Source organism: Pelodiscus sinensis, chromosome 7, assembly GCF_049634645.1.
Source record: "Pelodiscus sinensis isolate JC-2024 chromosome 7, ASM4963464v1, whole genome shotgun sequence".
NCBI classification, from domain to species: domain Eukaryota; kingdom Metazoa; phylum Chordata; order Testudines; family Trionychidae; genus Pelodiscus; species Pelodiscus sinensis.
Window position 1 is genome coordinate 66,825,194 of NC_134717.1, and position 25,990 is coordinate 66,851,183.

The following is a 25,990-nucleotide window of genomic DNA, read 5'->3' on the forward strand; positions in this document are numbered from 1 at the left end:
CCCCTCAAAGTTTAGGAATAATAAGATGTCTCATAGGTAGTTATACAGTAGCAGTTCCCCAAGACTATTGTGCCATTTGCGCACTTGGCAGAATGCTGTGTCTGTTTTTTCAATGCCTATCCCTCCCTCTTGCACCCTGCTTGCCTGTTACAAGGGGCTGTGTGACTATCGGCGGACCTTCTATTCTAAAGTCTTCCTACACCCAGGGACATTCCGCATGCTCATGCAGAGAGCAGTATTGCTGAGCACTGCTTTCTGGTAAACAGAGGTCACAGAACAGTGTCTCACTGGCATGCTTCACTTTTTGGTAGCAAAACTGAGGTTCTGCTGTAGTTCAGATCTCATATGCCTTGGAAAATGAGTGGGGCAGAATCTTGTCTTCTAAGAACATTGATATATCATCGGCATTCATGTGGTTCAGTTGGCATTTTTGTAGGCTAAAAATTGAAGACGCTTATTTCAACACAATATTTACCATCTTCTCTTCTCTCTCTCCCTCCACCTCTTTTATTGCAGAAGGCCTTGGCATTTTAAAAGACTTTCCTCACTCAGCTTTTAACAACATAGAAAGGAAAGTCATAAAAACAGAACCTGAAGATACAAGATAGTCATCCTACTCGGGAAAATGCATCAGAATAAATCTTTAGAAGAGAAACAAACAAGCCTTAATAACCAGTGTTGCCTCAATCAAATAAGAGATTTCATAGCCAAAGCCTAAGAACTGGTAAAGTAGTCTGTGGAGACTGAAAAACAAGAGACACTGCATTCTAGAACAGTAATACAGGTGGATACACATTCCTGTAAAGTGGTTTTATAATGTGGAAAGGTTCACAAATTAATATTGTGAGCCTCCTTTATTTAAGAATGTATTATGTATTTGTATAACTTATCAAAGTAAATCTAGATGTTGGGACATGTATTGAGTCCAGTAGATGTGGCTACAGTTCATTTTACTTGAAATTTCAATGTCTACTTTAAATGTATCTAGCATAGATATGATTGTTATACATTTGAGTTAAAAATCCTTGGAGAAGAGTGTAAGAAAACTTAGTGACACAGCTAACAGCAAGTTTTCAATGGAATTTGTAGGAAAATATAGCAAACAAAATATTTCATGGTTCAAAATGTTATGTGGAGATAGCATTTGATAAAGCTGATCCTGTATTATAGCAGACACATTTGACACTTATTAATGTAATGTTATTTTGATGGTTTCAGCAGCCTATATGTAATACATTTACATTATACACCCATCCACTACATGTGAGTAGTGAATAGGAAAATATCAGCCACAAAATGGGAACATCCTACTTATTGGCTTCAATTTCATTAGACAGAACAATCATAAGAGATACTGTGTAGCTAAACCAGTAAAATCTCACTTGGGAGGGAACTCAAAACACTAGACATTAAGGACATGATGGCAAAAGTTGTGCTGCAACCACTTAGACCATTTTGGGGTTCTTTGTGGGTCTTAAAGACAGAATGCATCCTAAGTGTGGCAAGATAGAAAATGATGCAAGATTCTTGCACCAGTATTTAAAAGGTTATATTCGTTCTCCAGAAACAATAAAACAACAAAGAAGGGAGGTAAGGGGATACAATACTGGTAAATGACCCATTATGAGGTGCTTCCCAACTCATGATTCTACAGTATGCCAATATGTTCCCTTGTGTATGTTAGTTAACAACTGTATTTGTTATTTATTTGACTTTCGTATGTTTTTCATTTTTGCTGATGCTATTTTGCCTAAAGTCAAGGAATTAGCGTATAACTTAGGGATTTTGGTATTTAATGTGGGGTGTGTGTGTGTGTACGTGCATCCATTATGTCAATGTAACTCCAATTGTACAGTTGCATCTCTGCAGTAAAAATAGCTATACACCTTAGTTTTTAATATAATCCTTACCCACAGTGCTCTCTGAGGCGGGAAAGTAAGTCACCAAGTAAGGGGTAAACTTCCACAGCGAGGTGTGCACTTCATCTGCAGTTTTGCAGTGTCCTGGATATGTAATGATTATTCAACCACAATGTACGTTGTACTGAAATTGTCAACAAAATGTGAGCTGGAATGTCTACACTGCAGTCTCTGATCACTGTAAACATGTTCAATTATTTTATCAATTTGATTTGTGGAACAAAGCTTTATAGTAGAAACACCAGTAAACAACTTTTTTATACTTATTAAAATGTTTGGTTTATTTAATATTTCTTCAATTGTATGTCTTCCTGCTGAACAAACTTAAGAGTGAAATTTGCAACTTCATTGCTCGAAATAAGAGGTTTGAATGGGTTTGATCTGCTCCATGTTTGTGAGATAATAGAATGGCTAATAAGTAAATGTCTTCAGATTGTAATATTTAGTCACAGCACTGGTTTGTATTTGGGTAGTTTACAAGTTTCCAAACTGTAATGCATGAAAGGCTAGAATTGTACAAATTTAGTAATGGAATTCAAAAAGCAGAGAGCTGAAGATGCAGGAAAAGACTTTTTGTGTGTGTGTGTCTATCTGGCACACCCAAAATCTCTCTGGGTCACAGGAACTTCATAAAAAAGTTTTCTGGTCTAGTTTACAGCAGGGATAGTGGAAAATAGCTCTTTTATTTTGTGTTTGTAAATACAAGTATGATTCAGTTGTCATCAGTGGGTTAGCTTTAGGATGGTATTTTGGCTTATAGTCCAGTGGACATTTCATTCCCAAAATATGTGACATTTTGTGTCATGTTAAATTTGCAGCTGTCTGACTGCTTTGAATCCAGAGGGTGTTGAAACTTTTCAGGGTGTTTCCAGATCTTGCATATGCTTGATAATGGCAAATAGTTTAGCACTCTGTTTTTCTAAGACAGGGAATCTTGGGTGACATTTCCCTCAGAGGAGTAGTGGGGAGAGGGCGTTTATGGGTGGGTACCCTACCAGGTTGCTGGTGAAGAAGAGAATCCATTGCAGGTACAAGGGAAAGTTTACTCATCAACCTACTCACTGTGACAAATTGATAGATTCTGGCTCCCAACAGTACTTTTGACCAAAGTCCAGTCTGGAAAATGATGCCTATTATGCATTTTTTTGCCAGGACAGCTTTTTCCCCCATCTCCCCCTCTTGGTTATTTTCCTGTTTTCCTTTTTTTTACCAAAATGAGGGGTTAATTTTCCTCCAGAAAACTGCAGTGAGTGAGAAGAAGCTTCAAGTTCCACAGTAGCTGGCTAAAGCCTTTCTCCTGTGTAGCTCTACTTATGTACTTTAATCCTCTTCAAAGATTGCCCCATGACTCTGAAAATTAGGAATGCCCTGGATATCTTTAGGACTAGGAATGCAAGAGGTTAACTGGTTACTGGGTAAGCAGGCGGCTTATCGGCCTGCTTACAAGGTAATTGGTTAACAAGCCTGCCTACAAGCGTGACGGGCCCAGTTGGAGCTGCCCCCATGGCCGGGTGGCTAACTGGTTAAACAAATTGTTTAACTAGTTAACCATTGTGGGTGGTTTTTACATCCCTACTTAGAATAGAGTTCTTCCATTTGATGCAAACTCTTGCAGGTCTCAATCACTGGGCAAGTCAAATTGCCAGCAGGCCAGCTGTATCCAAGTGTGGTACAGGGGTCCTGAAAAACGGTTTGCCCTACATTGTCAGCCTGTCCTTCTCTGTCCTCCCTCCGTGCACACGCCCCTCTGCAAGAGACCTCAAGCCAGCTGTCCCATCTGTAGCCAGACTGGAATCGTGGAAATAAAGACTCTTGCCTTGGCTAGCACTTCATTGGGTAAGTCTTCATCCTGCTCTGCTATTCTGCTACTGTCAGCAGGTGCCTGTGCCTGGGGCAGCACCCACACTTCACTCACTTTCTAAAAAAGCAGCCTCCTTCTGGGGGAAGAGGGAGAAGAGACTAAGATGGAAGGCTGGGCAAGATATAGGGCTGACACAGGAAAGGAGGGGGGGGAGTTGGTTAAGGGATGGGAAGGTTGAGAGAAGAGAGACAAGCCAGAGAGAGAGGAGACAAGCATAGGCATATAAGAACAAAGCTGCACCTAAAAAGGGTATAGAATGGTGGTTTTCATCCTGTGGTCCATGGTGGGATGACAGGGTTGCCAGGTGTCCGGTATTGTACCGGACAGCCCAGTATTTGTGCGCTCTGTCCGGTAAAAAAAAATCAGAAAATACCGGACATGTGCGTTGTCTGGTGTGTTCTGATTTTTCTAGCTGTGCCCTGGATGGAAGCCTGGCGTGGGTGGGAAGGAGAGGCTGGGAGGTGGGGCCGCGATTGCTGCTGGGAGCCCTCAATTGGTTGAGTGTGTGGAGGAGAGGAAGCGTCCTCCTTGCTTGTGTGTCGCTGGGAGCCTGCGTGGGACAGGCAGCAAGTGCCCAGGTCAGTCCCACTCCCGCCGGCCAATTTGCTCACCCCCCCCCCTTCCCGGCTGGCCAGTTCTCTCTCCACTTCCCCTCCTGATCTTCCCCGGCCAGCCCCCCTGCACCCCCCCACTCTGCTTCCCGCCGACCCATTTCTCTTCCTTGTCTCCCCCGGCCAGCGCCACTGCACCTCTCCCCGCCCCCGCCAGCTCTGCTTCCCCTCCTTCTCCCGGTGTCCCCCCGGCTGCCTCCCCCGCCAGCTCTGCTTCCCATTCCCCCTTCCTCCCGATCCTCCCCCCGCCAGCTCTGCTTCCTGCTTCCCCTTCCTCCCGGCCACCCTCGTGGCCCCCGATCTGCCCCAGCTGTGCTTACCGCCCCCCCCCTTCCTCCTGGCCAGTCCTGCCTCCTTCCAGCCGGTCCCCAATCCCCCGATATCCAGCCCCGTTCCACCCTCCCCCTCCCCCCATGACCAGCCCTGCTTCCCGATGGCTCCCCATATCCCTCCGGCCAGCCCCGTTGCCACCCCCCTGTTAGCTGTTTCCAGGCCCCCCCCCCCCCCGGGCGCTCCCCCTCCCCCCGCAATGAAGTGTGTTGGTTTGTTTTAAATGATTACCTGGTAACTGCTAGCAGTCATCCAGGTTCTTGGAGTTTTTTTTTTTTGTCAACAACTTTGGTTTCTCCCCCCCCCCCCCTTTCTTTCCCCCCTTCAACAAATTTTTTTCCCGGTGGGTTGTTTTTTTGGGGGGAGAGGTCGGTATTTTTCTTTCAGCCATCTGGCAATCCTAGTGACAGATTCTTCCTAAAAGTGGGGGGACCATGATGCCCCCACCCCTGCCTCTTGCCTTGCCCCCCAGCCAAGCAGGGCCACGAAGTCCAGGACCTTCCACCAGTGTAGGGTGGGGAGAGCGGCTGAGAGCAGTCCTTAGCCTACATCTCCAAGTAAGATGGAGGGTCTATGACTCCCCACAGTTGTCTGCACAGTTATTACCCATACCTGGCTTCTGGCCTGAGGGCTGGGGCCTCAGAGGTTCAAGAGCTGCAGCCAGGCCAAAATGGTAAGAACTGCCCAGGCAGCTGTGGAGAGCTTCAGGCCCTCCCATCTGCCCTGGTCAGTAGGGGGTGGGGACATGCATTACGGTCTGCTCTCAGGCCCCCTTCCCCCAGACAGATGGAGGGTCTATGGCTCCTTACATCTGTCTGGGCTCCCTGGGCTGGCTGCAGCTGGTGGTTGGGCTGGGGATGAGACATTGGCAGAGAAGAGGCAGGGGACTGGGAAGCAAGGAAGGATGTGGTTACTCTTTCCTCTTCCCATGAATGTGAAAAGCCTGCAAGGAACAGAACACATGCTTCACCATTAATTTAGTACTGCCAGTGTTGCAGGCTCCTTACAGAGGGAGGAAGTCAAGTACCCCCAGAAGCTCAAAATCTAGATGATGGACAAACAAGTGGGAGACTGTTATTAACTTCACTCTGTCCCATACTTTTTGTTAATTAGGCAGGTTACTCATGGAGTTTGCACACAATAATTGGTAGCCTGACCTAATGCCTAAATCCAGATCTAGAAGTCAGAAAATCTGGATTATATTTCCCCTTCTCTCATGAACTGCAGGTGTGACCTCAGGTAGGTCCTTAATCACTTGTTCCTCAGTCTGTAGTAGGATTAATACCATACTTAAATCATCTTGGAGGTGTTGGGAAACTTCACATTGCTTATAAAAGTGCTTCATGACCCTTGACTGGAAGGTATAACATTTAAAAACAAAACATAAAAAAAAAATCTCCAATCACTGTAACCTAGCTGTTAAGTAAACACCAGCAATCAGTATAACTTCCAGGATAAGACTGTTCATTGCAGACAAATAAGTGACTGTAACAAAGTTTGGTTATTGGACATCTGTTTAAAATGACTGTTTCCTTATCTCTAAGGTTCTGAATAGGCAATTTATGTAAGGTGAGGGAAAAGGATCCAATTGCTACTACAATTGTATTTGTAATGATGGCTATGGACTGTATTTTTTACTGCAAAGCCTCATTCCTTCACCTTTTAAAAATAAACCTTGTAGTAGAAGAGCAGTTCTAGAAATAATTCCCAGCGTTGAGAAGTTTTCTGGTGACCTATGGTTAAAAACCACATATTTGTTAACATCTGGGAATTAGTAAGTATTTTGGCTACACTCTGCTACCTTTACTCACACAAAATAGTATTTTACTCAGACTAATTTAATTGAAGTCAATGAGACTGCTCATGGAGTAAGGTTACTAAACTGGATGATGGGTTTTAGAATTTGACCCTTTCTTTCTTTGTGGTTGATTATTATGGGAGTTTTCAGCATTCAGCTAAATCAGAATTAGAAGATGTCACAGATTACAGTAGCAATTCTTTCTTTTACTCATCTGCCAAATGGCATGATAATGCTTAAAAATTATGCTTTATTGGAAGGGTGGGAATGACATAGATGAAATGGAATCCCTGAGATTCAAATGTTTCTTGTTCCTGATATGAGGATTAAAGCTGATACATTATCAAATCTTGTGAGGGTATTAGGATGGGATAGTTACTGCAACAGCATCTGGCAAGTTTCTGCAGCAGACCTTTGATAAACAAGAATACCTATATTGTATCAACTCCAGCTCATTGGGTCTTGGAGCACCTGTGCATTTCTTAAACTAGCCACAGATGGATTGGTTAGATTAATGTAGCCAATAAGCAGAAAATAGCTGGTAAATTCACTTCCTGACTTAAGCTACTAGAGAAGGATGAACCTTTAATTACTCCTTTAAGTAAGACTCCTTATGTTCATTGGGAGATACTAGTTTTTTCTCCAATATTATCTAGTTAGATTGCACTGCTGCACTAAGTGTATATCTTCATAGCAGGAAAATAAAGAGAGATAATGTCTGCTTCCACTCTGCTCTACAGAAGGGTTGAAAAGATGGCATGCTGCGGTGATTCAGTGAGGAAAGGATAAATCCTTCACATACACCTACGCACTACCATGAAAAAGAACTCTGTGGGAGGAGGAGAAGGAGAAGAATATGAAATATGACTCTCCTCAAGTCCTTTTGGAGAGGGAAGATTGGAATTCCTAATTGCTTCTTTCATCACAAGGTGCGCTCTCAGGGATCCCTGACCTAACCAGTGCAGAAAAAAAGCAAATGAGTAGTTAGGGAGTAGAATGACTGTCCTCCAAGGAAAGCTTTCCCATGTAGCCCTGTTTATGAATCTTAACTCTGGCCTGGAAGGGTTTGCTATAGGAAGTCAGTGTATGTTCTATGTCCCTTGAATCTTTGTCTGCTGTAATTATTAGCTTCTGTTGGGAGCAATATTTGTGCCCCTTACATTTGCTCATGAAAGCCATCAGAAACTCGTCATACAATAAAAGCTTCCAGTAGTTCCTGCACTAGACTGCATTTGAATCAGGATGAAGAGAGCAGTGACTTAGACCTGAGAGTCTCAAACTGTGGTCATTAGAGCTAGTAAGCTACTGCATCAGCTTCCGTAGGGGTGTTAAGCACTAGTGAATGGCAGTGGCCATGGGATAATCTGTGATCCATGTTCTGGAGCTTGAGAACCCCTGACTGAGACTTGCCAGGATCTTGAGCCATCTAGTATGCAGATAGACAAACCCAACAAAAGCTCCTGTAACCATGCTGGCTTTTTGTATTGGCAGCATCCCGCGTACAGGATGACGATTTCTGAAGAGCTGATGCTTAGATACTGAATTTTTTTTTTTTTTTGCCTATCTTAAAAAGGCAGTTCAAGGTTCTCCAAAATGTTGGTTTGAAAAGTCCGTTATCTACTACAATATGAGGCGCACCGGTTGACGCACATTATGTAGGCCCACAGCAGCCAAGCTGAAGACACAGGCGGAAGTGAAGATAGATTGTGGGCTCTCGTATCTTAGTCTAGACAGATTATTTAAATCACTATAGCAAGTTCTTGTTTAATTATCATGTTTGCATTCCTAAGTATTTATTATCTACTTATTAGCAATTATGAATTTGTACTGTAGCTTTAAAACTGCAATAGGCAGTTAATTTCTCATTACCTCAGGGATACAACATGGCTTTTTTTCTTTGTCATTTAGAAAAATTGGAGAGAATCATCTTGGAAAAACCTATGCAGACAAAATGAGCTTTTGTTTCTTAGTTTTCAACTGTAGCCAAATGCTGCGAGAATACAGCAATGTTAGATCATAAAAATGGACAAGTTTTCAGTGAAAAATCACTGCCAAAAATAATAGGAAAATCCTTTAACTCTTCACAAGCCATATCAAGAATGCAAATGCAGGGAATTTTTTTCATCGTAGGATTTAACCAGGGATTTCCAAGGTTTATGCACAGCCTGGTAAACCAAACAAATTAGCTGGAAGCCACCGGTGATGAGCTGAATTAGAATGTGCATCATAGTTACGCATTTTGAAACCCTGTAATGAGTCATCTTTCTGCCATTAAAAGTTTACACTTCATAAATTTGTGTTTAGCTGCTTAAAAATGCTATGTTAAACACCCACATCATCCTAAGCAAGCTAGCCCTTTCTCCTATTACTGTTACACGCACTGACAGATAGGTCACTCAGGCATGAGCACGTAGGATGATGCTCAGTGGTGAGTACGTAGGTGGAATTCAGAGTTCCTTACATTTGGGATGGATATTTTACAAGACATGCAAAACGGCTATTGAGACAGCTTGGGGGTTGAATACAGTTGCAATTGAAAAAGCACAGATGTGTACACCCTTTTACAAATATTAATGTTGCGGGGGAGAGGAATTATATGAGGTGCTCAAGGTGCTTATAAAATACCCGCTCTTTTTTTTTTTTTTAACTGTAAAGCCAAAGAGTATCTGCAAAGGGGAAGATGTACAAATTGTCACAACTACTGAAAAGCAAATGAAATTGAACTGGTTTCATGAACCCCACACAGAGTATTATAGATGTTCTCAAATAATTAGGAAGGAGTCAAGTTCTGTCCTCAGCTACATGGCGAAATAGGGATAAAGCAGCCGTCCCTTATTTGCTAATACTTGGAACATCCCTGTACTCCTCTACCTTGCTTAGTTTTCTACCAGTTCCAGATGTCTTTCCATAAAACTGACCTCTTTTGGTTAGTATTGTGGCTCATCTAAATCTTAGAATTTTGCACATTAATTTAAATTGCATCAACTCTAATCTTTCTGGAACAGTTCTGAATGTCCTGCCAACCTGTGGACCTTACTGACAATGTCATGAAAGCTCAAACTAATAAGGTTTTTAAAAAAGTTCCTAATTAGGTTTATCAACTTTCAAATTGCACACAGCCAATCACTGTATTCAAAATTAATGTAAAGGGAGTGTTGACCCCTTACTAAAACTTAGTGGGAGTTTTGATTGGCTATTTTCCAGTACCAAAAGAAAGGGGAAGGGCCAATGGGGAAACAAGATCCTGAGACTGACAGTTCCCAGGGCCAATGGGGAGAGGCCAATGCACTAGGTCAGCCTGATTGACAAAGCAGATGAGGGTGTCAGGATCTGGGGTCCCATCCTGTGGATGAGTAGGAGCTGCTTGGCCATAGAGGCTAAGCTAAGGACAGTGCAGAACCGGAGCAGCAGCCCAGTGGCCAGGCAATGCCATGTTGGGAGCAGAGCTATAGAAGTGAAAGCCCGAGGCAGGGAAGCGGCCTAGGGTGCAGAGATGTGCGGGGAGCAGAGCCACTGCCACAGGCGGAAGAGGCAGGGGAGCAGCCCAGGAGGCAGAGCAGCAGAAGTGCTGGGGCTGGAGCTAGAACAATCGAGAGCTGGATGTGGTGAGCAGCAGGGCTGGCAGCCTCAGTGGGCACCTTAGCAAGGCGAGGGGGGGGGGCCCTGCTTCTTGCCCCCAAAAGGGGTGGGACCTCAAGCAGAAGGGGCTGGGCTGGGGCGGGGCAGCCCTCGGTGCTACCCGGAGCATGTCGCGCAGCACTCTGGCAGCGATTTCAAGGGTCCAGGGCTCCAACTATGTAGCAGTGGTGGCAGCTGGGAGCTCCAGGCCTTTTGTATTCCCAGGGCCCCAGTGCAGGGAGACACCAAGAGGTCTTGCATGCCAGTTTTGGAGGGGGATCATGATCCTGAAGGGGGTTGGGGCAATGCCTGGAATAAGGGCCCTACCGCTCTAGTTGTTGAGGGGATGTGGTCACCACAAGAGCAAGTGTCTAACCGGTTTCAACCCTGCAGCACGGCCAGGGAAAGAGGCCTGGAACACGTGAAGAACAGACTGTGAACTTCCCTTGCCATCCAGACACAGCTGTTGGTGATGAGCCCATTCCACAGAGAGAGGTTAGATGTTTTTCTTTCACTGTTCCCATTTTTTGATTATTTTTAAAAATGATAGCTTTGTAATAAATTGCTTTGGCTTTGAACTGCATGTAATGATCAGTGGGACAGGGAAATGTCCAGTTTGGAGAGAGCATCCCAGAACGGGGACACCCTAGTCTCTGTCCAAGTGACAACTACAAGCTTGAGAGTCGAGCACCTGAGAAGTTCTGGTCCCAACCTTGTTGGGGTTATGAGGACTCTGCCATACATGACAATGGAAAAGGAGTTCATAAGGTGAGGCCAGTTCCAACAGGGTAGCATGTAAACAAGCAAAGTTCCCCACAATAGGACCTTCCCCCTGCTTACATGAAGTCTCCCAAAAAATATAAGATCCTTGGCTACAATTCCCTGTTATATGGGTGTTTGGATTTAAAAACAGTAAGGATATGTCTACACAGCAAAGTTAGTTCAAAATAACTTTACTAGCATCTACACAAGCCAACTGCTATTTCAAAATTAATTCGAAATAGCGGAGGGCTTATTTCAAAATTGGCAAACCTCATTCCTTGAGGAATAACGCCAATTTTGAAACTATTTCGAAATAAGTGATGTGTAGATGCTTATTTCAAAATAGAGGGCCTCCAGCCCTTCCCAGGGTGCCCTGCTGGCCACTCTGGCCTCAACAAAGAAAACTCCTCTCCCTCCCCCCCTCCCTGGAGCCCTTAAAGGGGTAGACTCTGGCCACAGTGCCTATGCCAGCTACAAGCCTGCCAGCCCAGAGCCAGCAGTCACTGCCCCTAGCCCAGTGGCACCAAAACATGAGCCAGTGAGCCACTGGCAGCCAGCCCTCCACCGCTCCCTAGGAGCCTGACGGGCCAGAAAAGGTGAGCACCTTCCTGGTCCAGTGAGGAGATCATGGACCTCATTGAGGTTTGGGGGGGAATCCTCCAATGTCCATAATCTCCGCACTAGACAGGAATGTGGCTGTCTATGTCAGGATAGCTGCCAGCATGCCCAGCAAAGGCCACATCTGCACCCAGGAGCAGGTGCGGATGAAAATAAATGAGCTTCATCAGGCATATGCCAGGGCCACAGGGGGCAGCTCCCAACCAGGGGCACACACACCAAGCTGTCCTTATTTCAACACCCTGGACCGCATCCTAGGGGGCGGGACAGTCCATGACCCCCAGGTGGTTGTCAACCCTGGGGTAGAGGGCCCTGACCAGGGCATCGAGGAGGAGGAGGAGGAGGAGGAGGAGGACTAAGCCTCAGCAGACCAGACGGAGTGTGCTGAGCAGCCAGGACCCCTGAGGCATCCCAGTGGACCTGTCACTGGTGTCATCTGAGGCCAGGGAGGCAACAACAGGTGAGTGCCATCACTGTCCCCTTATGTGGGGGGAGGGGAGGAGAGGAAGGGACGGAAACCAGGGACTGCGCACGTGGGCCTTGTTGTCCACAGATCACGAAGCAACCTGTGCATGTGTGAGCATGTGCCATGCCACCCCTGGGCATGTGGCCCCAGCTGGCTGCCACGCAGGGGCCTTACCCTGTTAGCCACATGCGTGTGTGAAGAGGCATGACATTCTCCTGACTCCGGGGTGGGACACAGCAGGACGCCCTCCCTTCACAAGGCCACTCTACTCAGAGGCAGGAACATCTCTCCCCCACCCCATCCAAACTATATACAGCCCAGGGGCATGGGTGCAGTCTCGAGGCAGCTCCCATTCCCAGGGATAGCAGGACATTCCGAACATGGCCTCTGTGCAAGCACATTGGCTCTGATGGTGCAGGGAATGGTCATCCTCACCTTGCAGAGCGGGGCTGGGCTTCACCCACTGTGTCCCTAGGGATAACTGACCACGTCTCGTGCTTCTCCACAGCTGCACCAGCTGTGCGTTCAAGGTACACCCCACCACCCGGGACAGGATCCTGCATCCAAGGGCTCCGCAGGACCACTCGTGCAGTGGAGGGGTACCAACAGCAGCATCTGGGGGCACTGCGAGCCCTGCACTGCACCCTCCAACACTGGGTGCAAGAAGACCTGCAGCTCCTGCAGGAGCAGCTTGCCCAGGGCCGTGCCATCTGCAAGCGTCTGCAGACCCTGGTGCAGAGTGTGCTGCCTCCTGCCGCTCCAGTGCCTGCTGCCTCTCCAGCTACTGCTCCTCCTCCCACTCCTTCTCCCCATCCCGCTTCTCTCTCCCCCCCCCCCATCCTCTCTCCATCCCCCTGGGGATGCTAAGGCCCCCACACCAGCGGTGCTGGGAGACAGTTGGCACAGTGAGACACCCAGCCCTGAGCTTCCCCTTCCCCTTGCTTCCCTCTTCCAGCTCCCTCCTCCCAGGTTTCCCCCTTCCCTCTCCCACCCTCTCTCCTCCCTTCTTCCGCCTCCTTTCCCCAGTCTCACCAGTTTCATTCCTCCCCTCCCCAGTGTTGTTAAATAAAGAGAGTTTTTGTTCATGAATATATGTGTATTTTATTTGACATCAGGGAAGGGGGTTAGGGAGGGGTAAGTGGAAGGATGTGAGGGAGGAATGAGGCACAAGCCCCCAGTGGGGCAGACCAGGGAGACTGTTAGTGCTCCTCAGGGTGAAAGCTCTCCCACAGGGCCTCCTGGATACTGACAGCCCCCCGATGGATCTCCCGGATGGCAGCCCGCAGAAAGTGCAGCCAGGCTCGCAGCAATGCATCCAAGAAAAGCACCAGAGTGCCCAGGGGCAACTCTGGCTCCATGTTGCAGAGTGCTGTGGTGTCCCGAGTGAGGGCAACCAGAGCATACAGAGACAAAAATGCTTTGCTGTCCCTCATCGAGGTAGGCAAGCAAGCAGGGAAACCTGAGAATCTGGGGGGGGGGGGGGGGGGAGGAGGAGGAAGGGGAATGTCCCTTTAAGTACAGGCCTCAGATAGCCTCAGGCAGCAGCCACACAAAGTAACTCCTGACCTGATGCCCTGTGTGAACTGGTTCCGGCCAGCCTTAAACGTGATTCAGCGTCAACTCAAAGTGGACACGCTATTTTGAAATACACAAAATGCATTTTGAATAGCATTTTGCTATAGATGTTTTATTTAGAAATATCTAATTTTGAATTAACTATTTTGAAATTAGATATTTCGAAATAACGCTGTAGTGTAGACTTACCCTAACTTAATTGATTTTGGTGGAGTTGTGCTAGACCTCTACCAATATTATTAAGAGCAGAAGCTGGCAGCTTTTCATGCAGACTACAAATTCTGGAATACTAGAAACTTTTACATTGATTCATTACAACTTGTAAACTTTGTTTCTTAATAGAAACAGTTTTAGTATATCCCCTTCATGGATCAGTTCCAGTCATTTTTCAAATATATATGGTTATTACTTTAGCATCCAGCATGTTTTACTTCATATTCATTTCTTTTGCACACATCAGCCCACTCACATATTAGATCCAAATCTTTTTCATTTTTGCTTGTTGCTTGATTAAGCAGTGAGACACGACACGCTGCATGTTGTGACAGATACTGACAGGCCTCGGATGCATTATGAGGCATGTGGAGCAGCCAGGATCCTCCAAAGGCCCAGAAGTACAGATACTCACCATGGTGGCTAAATGTGATTGTAACATGTTTATGTATTGGAGATCTTTGTGTATGGCTAAAACAACCTTTTTTTTAAAAGGTGGAAAATCCTTGAATTCTCGGAGATAGTAAAATACTTTGAATCATGATGTTAACTGTCAACTTTTGATATAATTGATAGTAAGCAAAGCATGCCTTACTTATTCTTCTATTCATTCTGCCTAGTGGCATTTTTATCTGCAGTATTTTCTGGCTCTTCTGACCTAGTTATTGCATATTGCAGTGGTTCTCAACAAGGGGTATGTGTACCCTTGGTACACAGAGGTCTTCCAGGGGGTACATCAATTCATCTAGCTATTTACTTCGTTTTACAACAGGGTACATAATCAGCACTAGCAAAGTCAGTACACACTAAAATTTCACACAGTGAGGCTATGTCTACACTCGCGGCTTCTTGTGTGAGTAATATGCAAATGAGGCTAAGTGTGGAATATCGCCGAGCCTCATTTACATACCTAATGAGCCACCATTTTTTTCAGAAGAGGCTCTTGCGCAAGAAGGAGCGTCCACACTGCCCCTTCTTGCGCAAGAAAAACCCTCTTGTGCAATGCTGTTACACCTATTACTTTTCAGGAAGAACGGCCTTGCGCAAGAGGGTTTTTCTTGCGCAAGATGGGGCAGTGTAGATTCTCCTTCTTGCGCAAGAGCCTCTTCTGGGAAAAACGGTGGCTCATTAGGTATGCAAATGAGGCTAGGCGATATTCCACGCTTAGCCTCATTTGCATATTACTAGCACAAGACGCTGCGAGTGTAGCCATAGCCTGACTGTTTATATTGGTCTATATACTATATGCTGAAATGTAAATACAATATTTATTTTTTTATTTATAATTTTATCATAAAATGAGAGAGTAACTTTTTTGTAATTGTGTGCTGAGACACTTCTATTTTTATGTTTGATTTTCTAAGCAAGTAGTTTTTAAGAGAGGTGAAAATTGGGGTACGTCTGACAAATCAGACTCTTGAAAGATTGAGAGCCACTGTTCTACAGTGATGGCTTTTGGGGGGGAAAATGTCAGTTTAGCCTATGGTAACTAGAGAAGGGCAACTCAGTGTTTCGTGTGCTGGGAAATACCATAAGTATTCCATGTTCCTGAAGCCAAATGGGCTCTTTATTAAGAGAATATATTTACAGAGATGGTGCAGCTACCATTTTAGCTCTAGACACAAAAGGCTGGTACATTCTCCAAATTCTCCCCTTTTGCAACCTGTGCTCTTCCTCCCTAGTTCCATGGGAGAACTTCTCCCATCAATGTAGGTACTACAACTCCCTGAGAACTTGTGGCTGTGTCGACAAGAGAATCCCTCCCTATTGTTGACACAGTGATATCTATACTGGGAGTTAAGTAGTGGGGCTGATAGCCTTGCCAGGCCCCCTGGGCAAGGCAGGGAGACCCTACTCTGCTGCCCAGAAGGGGTGAGGTTGGGGTGGGGATGGGGATAGGCAACCCTCAGAGCTGCCTGGAGAGCACCACACCCATAGGCATTTGGTAGCCTAGGCGGGGAAAGGCTTTGCTTTCCCAAAGTGGCAGGCATGACTCCGCCCCTAGAATGCCTGCTGTAGGCATTCTGGGAGCAGAGTGTTGCTGCCCCCAGCACCTGCTCTCCCAGTGCTCCTGGCCGGGGAGGCTAGAGACATGCACCCTCCCCTCTCCCCTGGTGCTCCAGGGACGGGGGAGGTGGGAGACATGTTGCATGCCCTCCTCCAGTGCTCCAGGGAGCAGTGAGGTGGGAGACGTGTCATGTGCCCTCCTCTCTCTCCCCCAGTACTCTGGGGGGTATGCATGTGCTTTCCTCCTTCTGTCTCTTCTACTCTCCTTTGGGGGTGGAGCCTCAGCAGAGGAGGCGGGGCTGTAGGTGGGGCTGGGAACCTGACTCCCTCAGCTGTACCAACCGCCCATGGCCCGACCTCCCCCAGGCAGCTCTCAGTGATGCTCTGATTTATCACGCAGAACGCCAGCAGTAATTTAAAGGGCTTGGGTCTCTGGCTGCTGCCACTGCTGCAGTAGCGGTGGCAGTGGCCTGGAGCAATAGGCCTTTTTGTAATGCTGGGTCCTGGGCCTGTTGCCCCCTTTACTGTCCCTTGTAGTTAAGTACCGTGTATACTTGATCATAAGCTTAATTTTTGTTGTTAAAATGATGCAGGAAAGAATGGGGGTCGGCTTATTGCATTTGTACCTTTTTTTAACTGGGGGGGGGTCAGCTTATGAACTAATGGGATTATGATTGAGTATATACAATATAACTGCTTCGCTCAGGAGTGGAAAATCCACACCTCTGAGTGTCATACCGACATGAGCTGTGGCCTATGCTAGAAACTTATTATGCGTACATACCTTGTACATACCAAGATATATAATAGAAAATGCTTTGAATAGTACAAATTCTCAGGTTTTCAAACTGCAAATTCTTTTGTTACATAAGTTGTTTGCCCTTTTATGAATTTGCCTATTGCTATTCTTTGTGCAAAACTATAAAAAGCTTTTAAAATGTTTTCTTTCCTTAAAAAATAATGAATTGTTATTTCATAGAAATAGTAGCTAAAAGATGCAGGGAGAGTTATTTACTCTAAATCTTACTACCAAGAAATTTGGATGATGGTTGAGTCATAGAGCTCTGAGTAAAATATTGAACTCTTTCAAAACCCGCAATAAAAGCTTTAAAGCATACCACACCATTACATTTTATTTATGCTCTTGTGAATAGCAATGTTTCTCTCTCTCCCTCACTCTCTCTCTCTCTCTCTCTCCACATTTTTATAATTGTCTTTTCTTTTTCTCCTCTTCAGGTGAGCCAGCACTAACAACATTCTGTTGTTTGGTAGAATATTTTTTTATTAATATTATTTTTAAATGGGGGTGGGGAAAGAGGGATTGGGAAAAAAAGAACGTGAAAATCTTGGGAAATAGTTCAGTGGCTATTTTGAAACAAGCATCAGTTACAGAAGATCCTTAATATAACTTTTACTAAGTTAGTTAATAGTGAAATTTGGTTTTGAGGAATTTAGCAACCTCTTAAAGTGTAATATACCGTCAGTTCATAACATTTTGTAATGTTTATCCCATGATTTTGACACGTGTTTTTGTGATTGGCTTGCATGGCCATCTATGCAATATGATATGTGTAGTATTGTTCAGTATTATGATATCAATGGGAATGATGTGCAATACTGAATGAAAATGCTACACATCAGGTTGCCCTATAAAAGTAGGGTGGGTGGAATAATTGACATGGTCTGAAAGAGGCCCTAATTTATGTAGCTGGGAGGGAAAAAGTCAAAGTTAATGGTATAAGAATGTGATAGGCTGGACAACAGAAGATGTATCTGGTTGTAGATTTATGTAGGACCAATGAGAATTAATTCAGAAAGTTTCAGAGATGAGGAGGCAACTGATTTTATCCCTCTAACCAGAGAAAAAGTCTAAGGAAAGTGGTAATTCCTAAAAATAGGGACTGGAAGTAATGATAGCAAATAATAGGCGATTTAGACATCTGAAGAAAGTGCACCTACTTTTCAATAAAGTCCATGGAAAACAAGGAGACATTAAGTAAATTCATCCTCAGTTACATAGAGATGAAAACTGGAGCAATAAAGTGGCATTAAATGATTCATCTGATTATCTTCTAAGGGCATCAAAATTGGGAATCAGTGGGTTTGTGGCATGTGATCTAAGTAAGGTCATTCAGATCCTATATGGCTTAGGCCAGTTTCACCTATACTGTACTTATCTGAATTTTATGAAGCCTTTCTGTAGGAATTTTACAGTTTGCACTATGCTGAACAACCTGAGCTCTCACATGGACAAAGACTTAATACACCAGAAATAATAGTGGGCAACTCTCAAGTTACATAAATATTCTCTGAATGAAATGAAAATACATGCCTGACGGTACAAGAAAACTGAAGTTTATTCTGTACTAAGGTGAGCCCCTGTATGACTCTCACTATCTAGATAGGACTCTATCCATGTACATTGTGGGCAGAATTTGTCCCTGGATAAACTGCATTGTCTTGCTTAGAGCACATACTAATAGATGATTGTCTCCTCTGACCTCCTGCATAAGACAGGCCATACACTTTAATTTAGTATTTTTTGCATTGAGCCAAACAACTTGTGTCTGAAAGCTGTTGAATCTCAAAAATTTGAAAGAGTGGACAATTTACCACATCCTTTTCATAATCTGTTCCCATGAAGTGCCTTGGAATGAATGTGAATCTAGGTATGCACACAACTGCTATGAAGGGATCAAGATGATTTGTTGGAAACATAGTGCACAAAAATTTATACTAACTGCATGGCTCTTAGAAGTGTACCATCATGTTGTAACCATTTTGTTGGCTTTCATGGCAGTATTTCATATGGCTTTCCTTAAACCATGTGGCGGTTTTGGCACACACACACACACACACATACCTGCAGCCTTCCATGTGCATTTTGGGGGAAATCAAAACTATTTGAAGGGAATTATATGTTTGGGACTTAGGGTAATTAGGAATGATATGCTACATTATTTCAGAGCTGAATCCTATGCAACAGATGGCAAAGCTTGTGCTAAGTGCAGATAGAAAAAGCTGCTAACCAAACTATAAGGCTTTTAATTAAAATACAAGATTAGAGCAACAAAATATTACAATAGATAGTTAAATCCTAGGGCTAAGTAACACTTGCTTTGTTCTCATATTCTGATGTGTGAAAAGAGACTTTTTACAGGGCAAACAAGGAATCCTGAATACATGGTATTAAAATTCTAGTAGCAAATTAAGTGTTAGTGAGCATGTCATGATTGGCATATGCAACTTAACACTTTCAAAGGGATAAAAAGCAGATATAGAAACATTGGATGCAGGTATTTATGTGAAATAAAGGTATATGTGGCTACATTGTGGATTTTTACTAGATAAGAAGTGAAGACATTTTTTGGGAGGAGTCTCAGAATTTAGGATATCTCTTGGTACTTTCTTGCACCCATTATATTAGAGTGTACAAAAGGGGAGTCATAGTCTCCAGATTCTCTTACCAGTTCCGTCGTTGCTTCATTGTGTGATGTTAGGCTTACTCATGTATTTATCTGTGCCTTGGTTTGATCACTTGTAAAGAAGTATAAAATAATTGCTTATCTCACAGAGGTATTGCGAAGGAAGCTTAATATTTTTAGTACTTCGAAACCCTCACACATCCACATTTGGAGAAGGCTCCTGGGAGGTTCTGCCACCAAATTAAGGGAGACCTATGGAGCTCCCCCCCCCCCCAAATCTGGATACTGCTAAATCATATCTGTTGGAGATAATGACTGGTCCCTTCTGGACACTTTTGAAGACTGAGGCCCAAGTTTTCAAAAGGGATAGCCATTTTTGGTTCTTCAATTTTTGGATGCCCAACTTGAGACACACAAAAAGAGCCTCATTTTCAGAGCCTGGTGGCACAGCACTTTCTGAAAATCAGGCCCTCTACTGTGTCTCAAGTAGGCACTCCAAATCCCTCGTCACTTTTGGGCAGCTCAGCCCCAAATGTTTTGCACTTATACTGGATTGTATTGCATCAAATGGCAGGTGTGTTGGTTTTTTTTAATATCCATGAAAGGAAAGGTCCCTATTACCACTGTGAGTTTACATTACAGATATTCACTTCCCTTTGCCAACTATTCTGTGAATTGTACAACTGAAGCACTTTGCTATAAGGGTGACCAGATAGAAACTGTGAAAAATTGAAATGGCAGTCAGGGTAATAGGTGCCTATATACAAAAAATCCCCAAATATCCAAACTCTCCCTATAAGATCAGGTCATTTAGCCACCCCATTTGCCATACTCCTAATATGCTCAGGGGATTAAATCAATGCCAACATTCCAATTGACTTGAGTGGGGCCAGAATTTCACCCCCCAAATACTTGTCAGGAACAAAAAAAGCATTTTCAGACCATGCACTCGATCCTAAGTTGCCAAGTGGTGCTGCTTCTCCCCTTGTGCTTATGAGAGAGCAGTTTCTTTAGACAAAAAAAGATATACTTAGAGCCTCCATTCCCTCTTGTCTCCTGTCTGTGAGCTCACGGATGTCCAGTACAAAGGGCTTTTCACAGGCCAAGAGGGAAAACTTTGGGGATAGACCCTTGTTAAAATAGTGACAGACCATCACTAGCATTATGTAAGGTTAAAGCGCAATGTTTAGTAATTTATTTTGTTTCTACAATCATCCTAACTATAAAGGAATAAAGCCAGCTTTCTTATTGCTAGTGAATTAATGTAAATATGCAATGTTTTATGTAAAAGGTAAGTGAGAGCCAAACAAGTAACTCTCGTAAGGTATCCAAAATAAATGGTTAGTTCTGGATCTATGCTTCTCTCAAACTATGAATAAGTGCAATGTCAGCAAGTCACAGGTGTATTAGAAAATAAGGGGAAAATCATTTAACTGTGCATTCCAATCATTAGTCTCTCTCAAAATAACTGTGTCCCCAAGTTCATTTGTGCATCTGTTACTGTTTACATTTGGGTGTTTGTTAGTTTGTGATTTACAAGCAGGTCCCCAAACTAAGGATGTTAAAATGCAGATAATCAGCTAGTTGAGTAGTCGATGGAATTTCCATCAACTACTCGATTAGTCAATAAGGGGGCGCTTGTTACCCCCGCTGCAGTTCTGCGGTTCCCGGCTGCTGCCCAGCTTCTACTACATTTAAACTGCAGAACCGCAGCAGGGATAGCTCCCCGGGGTGGTGCAAGCTGAGACTAAACAGTCCCCACTTGCACCACCTGGAGAGCTAATCCCACTGCGGCTCTGCAGTTTAAATGTAGTAAAAGCCTCCCATCTCTTACTACATTTAAAAGGAAGAGGCTCAGCGGGGAACCGGGTGCGAGCCGGGAATCAGTGGGGGAAGCAACTAGTCAATATTGACTTGAGTATCCGATAAGCCCAGGCTTATTGGGTAGTCGACTACTCAACTAGCTGCTTACATCCCTAGCCCAAACCTGCATTCATTCCTTTGCTGATATTCTGCCCACCCCATTATAGTCAGTGGAGCACATACAGCGTGAGTAGATATGTAGCTATATGTAGCTAATCTTCCATATATGTGTCTCCTAGTATAATGGCATGGAACTCCCAGAACTTATTTTAGTAAGTGCTTTTTGTGGTAGGTTTCGTAGGACCATGCCCTAAAGGCATTTCCCACACTACTTCATTACCGTGGAATAATTACCATTCATTCCAGAGATGTTTGAGTTTTCACTATTTGTGAAAAATTGTCTTGTGCATGTCACTTATAACTAGAACTGACAAGGAAATTATTCTTTTTCCCGGTGGAAAATTATATTTTAATAAAACTACATTTCAATGAGATTGGAAAAAAAAATCTTCAGACTTCTGGGATTTGGTTATGAAGCAAAACCTTTCAGTTTGGGACCAAACATTTCTCTTTTTCAACCTCATCTTTTGATCCCAGATTAAACGGAAGTTATTTGGCCACCTCACCTGTAACTCTTATGGCTCCTTCTATATTCAGTGTCTTTAGATTTCTCAGCATCTACCAGGCTGCCAACAGTAACGCAGAAATGGCATGCCAAGAAACAGAGGGGAGACTCTGCTCTCCCATGAGCTGGATAAAACTAGACTTGATATAGGTCTGCATCTAACAGCATTACTCCAATATGAAAGATTTCTTTTTTCACGCTGTAGCCCCTGTTTCCTTGTGCTTTTTGTACTTGCATGAAGCTGTTGAAATAGGAACACTGTAGAATGTGGTGTTTTAGTACAATGTTTTATTCCTGTGTAGGGAAAGAGTACTGTTTGGATCCAAGGGCTCACAGAAAGGGTGTTTTCCTGGTTGAAGCACAAGACTGGAAGTCAGAACTATGGATTCTTTTCCTGCTGTGTCACATTTGCTAGATGGTACCCTCTACATCTCTGACCACATCTCCTCCTCCTTCACTCACATGCCCCATCATTTCCAGGCTTTTCACTGAACTCCTTTCATCTTTTTTCACACACTCAGTCCCAAGCCTTTCATGGTCTATCCCTTACACGTATGCCAGACCTCCATTTCTTGTCTACGCATCTCTTCTTCCTGCAAATCACTCATTTAATAGCCCATTTCCCCCTCCCCTCAGAAATGCCTCTGACCCCCTCTGCTTCCCCAGGAATCTCTCCTTAATCATCTCTGCCCTGCATTATGTCTTGGCATCTTGACTATAATAATACATGGGCTCAGCTGAGGAATAAATTCTCCTTGCTGTGCTTTTTGGAGACGACAGTAGTCCTTTTATCGACCAGCAGGTCATCTGCATGGAACATTATTGCTGAGAGGGCTTCATCTTGGGCAGTGTCAGAGAGAAGTGAGAGGGTGTTGAGGATGCTCAGAGCTGGGCTGGATTTAGCCAATGTAGAGGCAGCCTTGATGGCTTGAACAATGTCAGGAGAGCTCATTCTGACTCCCTGGCCATGATGATCTGCTGAGTTTGCAGGCCATGAATCTATAAAGGCTTGGTGGGAGAGGGGAAGAAAGGAGGGAAGGTGAGCAACAGCATTGTATGTAACTGTCAGTTGATTATACCGTATTTGTAACTGTGCAAACTGGAAGGTGCAGAAGGGAGACAGATGTTACTCTACTGTCTCTAAAATATGTCTTGGGACTTGGGCATTTGTTTAAATTTTCTGCTGTTTTAAGATTATGCTATTTTGCCTTAATCTACGTTAAGAAGAAAATCCTGCCTGATGAATAAAATTTGGACAAGCCATTTTACTTCTGAAAGATAATCTGTGTGAATTGATGCTAACAAACATTTCCCTAGTGTTCTTAGTAAACCTCTTGCTTTCCATGCTGTATCTAGACTGTAGCTTTCAGTGTCAATTAAGTGGTATCATTTCAATTACATCTACGGAATTTTACAAATCTTATCTGGGGTGGCTTGTCTGTGTCTGTGCTACGGGGTGCTGAATGCACATTAGAATGGGATGAAGGCAAAAAGTCCAGGCTAATCTTGCTGATGTCAGATATTTCAGAAGCATCCATTAAAGCTATGACCACTGTTTATTACAATTAATAAAGATAATCCACCAAAACTAACATTTCTCAGATGTAGTGAATCAAACTAGATGTGCTGCTGTTCTAAAGGCGAAGACCCAGACAGGTGGTTCAGAAGTGCACTATTTCCCAAAGTCACATTAATCTTCACATTTGAATTGTAGATCAAATGCCTGAACACATACATTGTTGCCCCTTTGGCCAGAGTGGTTAGTCAATATTTGCACCCTTTCAGGGCTATTTATGTTTGGATGAGAGATCAGAGTCACTAATTAGGTGTAGTTTTGGTACAATTTTTTTTATTTATAAAAAAAGAGGACAAAATCTCATTTCCCTAGATGCAATAGAAACAAATAGAAGGCACTTACCCTGCTTAGATATTCCCAAATCTGCCATTCCAAGTATCTCCATCTCTAAGCTTCTTTTCAGGGCCCTGTTTGTTCCACTTTCTGTCTCCAATATACAAGCTGTAATATTGGTTGCAGACCAAATGGGCAATCAGAAGACCCATACTAATTTACCTGGTTTAGCTCTGCTCAGGCCATGCTATAGGGATTAATGCCTTCGACAGTAGCCTCTGCTGCCTGCAGCTCTCTTACGAAATGAATTGCTCCTTCCGTTGAGCTTGAAAGGGAATGCTTGGCACACCCATCAACTTTTAAGGCCACTTTTTGTATCTGTATCCAGTAGCACTTCAGCATAGATATATGAATATCGGCTTTTGTGCACAACATTGCTATCCTAACCTGTTCTCTTTTTAATAGAAAAGAAGTTGGAGCTAAACATCCCCAAGCTGTAGGAAAACTCAGAGCCCAGAAGTGAAGCTTTCAGTATGTATATATCATTTACTGATGGTAAGTGCCATACACAAATCCTATGTAAAGCAGCCAAACACCTCTGAAGAAATATTATTCCAATGATATAGATGGGAAAGAAAAGCAGGGAGTGATAGTGTTAAGAAATTTGCCTAAGGCCACATAGGATGCTTGGTAGCTCTGGAAACAGAACTTAGCTCTCATGATTCTCAGTCTCTTTCTAAAGGACTATCTTGAAACATCAGTTCTGAATTAACTGGATTCTGAATTAAGCCGGCTCCTCCTGTATACTGGCTCCCCTGGAGCCACCTCCTCTGCCCCCACTGCTCCCTCTGTATCAGAGACAGCAGTATGGGGGGGAAGCAGCAGTGTGGGGAGACAGGCAGGAGCCCCATGGCCCCCGCCCCTCCACATGTAACCTCTGAAATGTTTTGGCAGCAGATTGCGGCTAAGTACTTCAGCTGCCAGCTATTCTATCTCTAGCTCTAGCCTTCTTCCCTAATTGCTTTTAGGGAACAGCTATAATATTAGGATTAAGCAAGTCACGGTTTAGCACGTGAGTAGCTGAATCTTTCATTTTTTAGTTACTGTGACATTGGGGTATGCTCAATCTCTGCTTGAGCAGTCCTACAGCATTAGAATTAACTGGTGTGTTGCACAGGATACTTAATAACAAAGAAATACCAGGGGTTACTGAATGTTCTTTTACTGATGCTTTTTCTGCCCTCAGAGCCATGGACTTTTACTTGACAACTGGGGTAATTAAAGTCCACAGCGAAACAAACTACAGTACTACCTAAGAGGGAAAATTATAGCCTGTCTTGGGAAAATAGGCGGGGGCAGGAGAAAGGAGACAGCAGAACTCTCTTCTTCCCCTAGTACAATAAAACAGGAGCAGGGCACGGCATGGAACTAGCACTCCCTCAATATTAGGCGGGGGCTGGCTGTTGTGTCCAGTGACTCTGCTGAAGGGGTTAGCTAAGCCCAAAGTTCCCCCCTAAGTGTGTGCTGCTAGAGGAATGCGTCCTATCTTTGCTGGTGCCCTGAGCTAGCCTGTTATAGAAGGACTCCTGAATCTTCCACTCAGCCACTAGGAGTTCACTCTCCAGTTGAGAATGCCCCATGTTGAAAGGGGAAGAATTTTGACCTATTAAAAAAAATTCGTCCGTGTGACTGAGGAGAGGTAGAGATGGATTCTGTCCCATGCAATAACCCTACAACTGCAATCAGCAAAGACCCTCTAACCACCAGTCCCCTTGATGTACTGCAGGGGGGGCTGCTGGCATGCTGTTCCTTCCCACACTGGAATGTGATTCGTTTGCCTACCTCTTCCTCCCTCCCCCACTCCTACTCAATGCCCTGGTTTGTTCCAAAAAGGCTTAGATGTGTTGACCTTTATGCCATTCTGCAAGGCCCACCTGTTTTTCTGAGTAGGGAGGAAGGGTCTGACTTCTGAGAGGGAGGGTCCAAGATGCTGGGTTGCTTGTGGATTTGATTGCAGCTGCATTCTGTGGGGGGTGAGACTGCCTGGGGTTTGGCTGATGCTGTGATGTGTTTTAAATAATGGCAGTGGGCCCAGAGCTTTTGGATGGGTGCCCCTTTGTTATTGTAGAAATCCAAAGAGATAAATAGCAAATAAATAGCTCTAGCGTGCAACCCCCGCTCGTTACTTCTGTTCATGGCTGATTAGTCTTTGTGTATGAACTTTACCCCATAACTGATCATTCATACTCCATTCAGGCAAATCTGTAATGGCAGTCCTTGGCTATGACTCAAACAGTGATCATGCCAACAGATATGCATCTCCACAGATTAGAGGTGCTCTGCCTTGCTTGCACAACCTTTCTGACTTAGCCGGAAGACTCTAATGATTCAGGAAGCTGACAAAACTAAGAAAAACTGAGGGTGGGCTTCCTGGAGTCAGTGCTTAAATT

General features: G+C 44.2%; 1 protein-coding gene and 1 long non-coding RNA gene across 4 annotated transcripts in view; both read left to right on the top strand.

The window, feature by feature from the left end:
* NAB1 (NGFI-A binding protein 1) overlaps positions 1-2,207 on the top strand; it is a 43,287-nt gene extending 41,080 nt beyond the window's left edge. For all 3 annotated transcript variants that reach the window (XM_075934191.1, XM_075934192.1, XM_075934190.1), the window contains one exon: positions 517-2,207. In XM_075934191.1, the coding sequence (XP_075790306.1) occupies positions 517-608 (92 nt within the window). In that variant the 3' untranslated portion in view covers positions 609-2,207. The remainder of the gene's footprint in view (positions 1-516) is intronic.
* A 4,846-nt stretch (positions 2,208-7,053) lies between these two features.
* On the top strand, positions 7,054-24,327 carry LOC142830316 (uncharacterized). The gene is made up of 3 exons (XR_012905484.1): positions 7,054-7,448; positions 10,531-10,632; positions 24,006-24,327. It is a non-coding gene; the product is annotated as an uncharacterized LOC142830316 (long non-coding RNA).
* Positions 24,328-25,990: the final 1,663 nt, after the last annotated feature.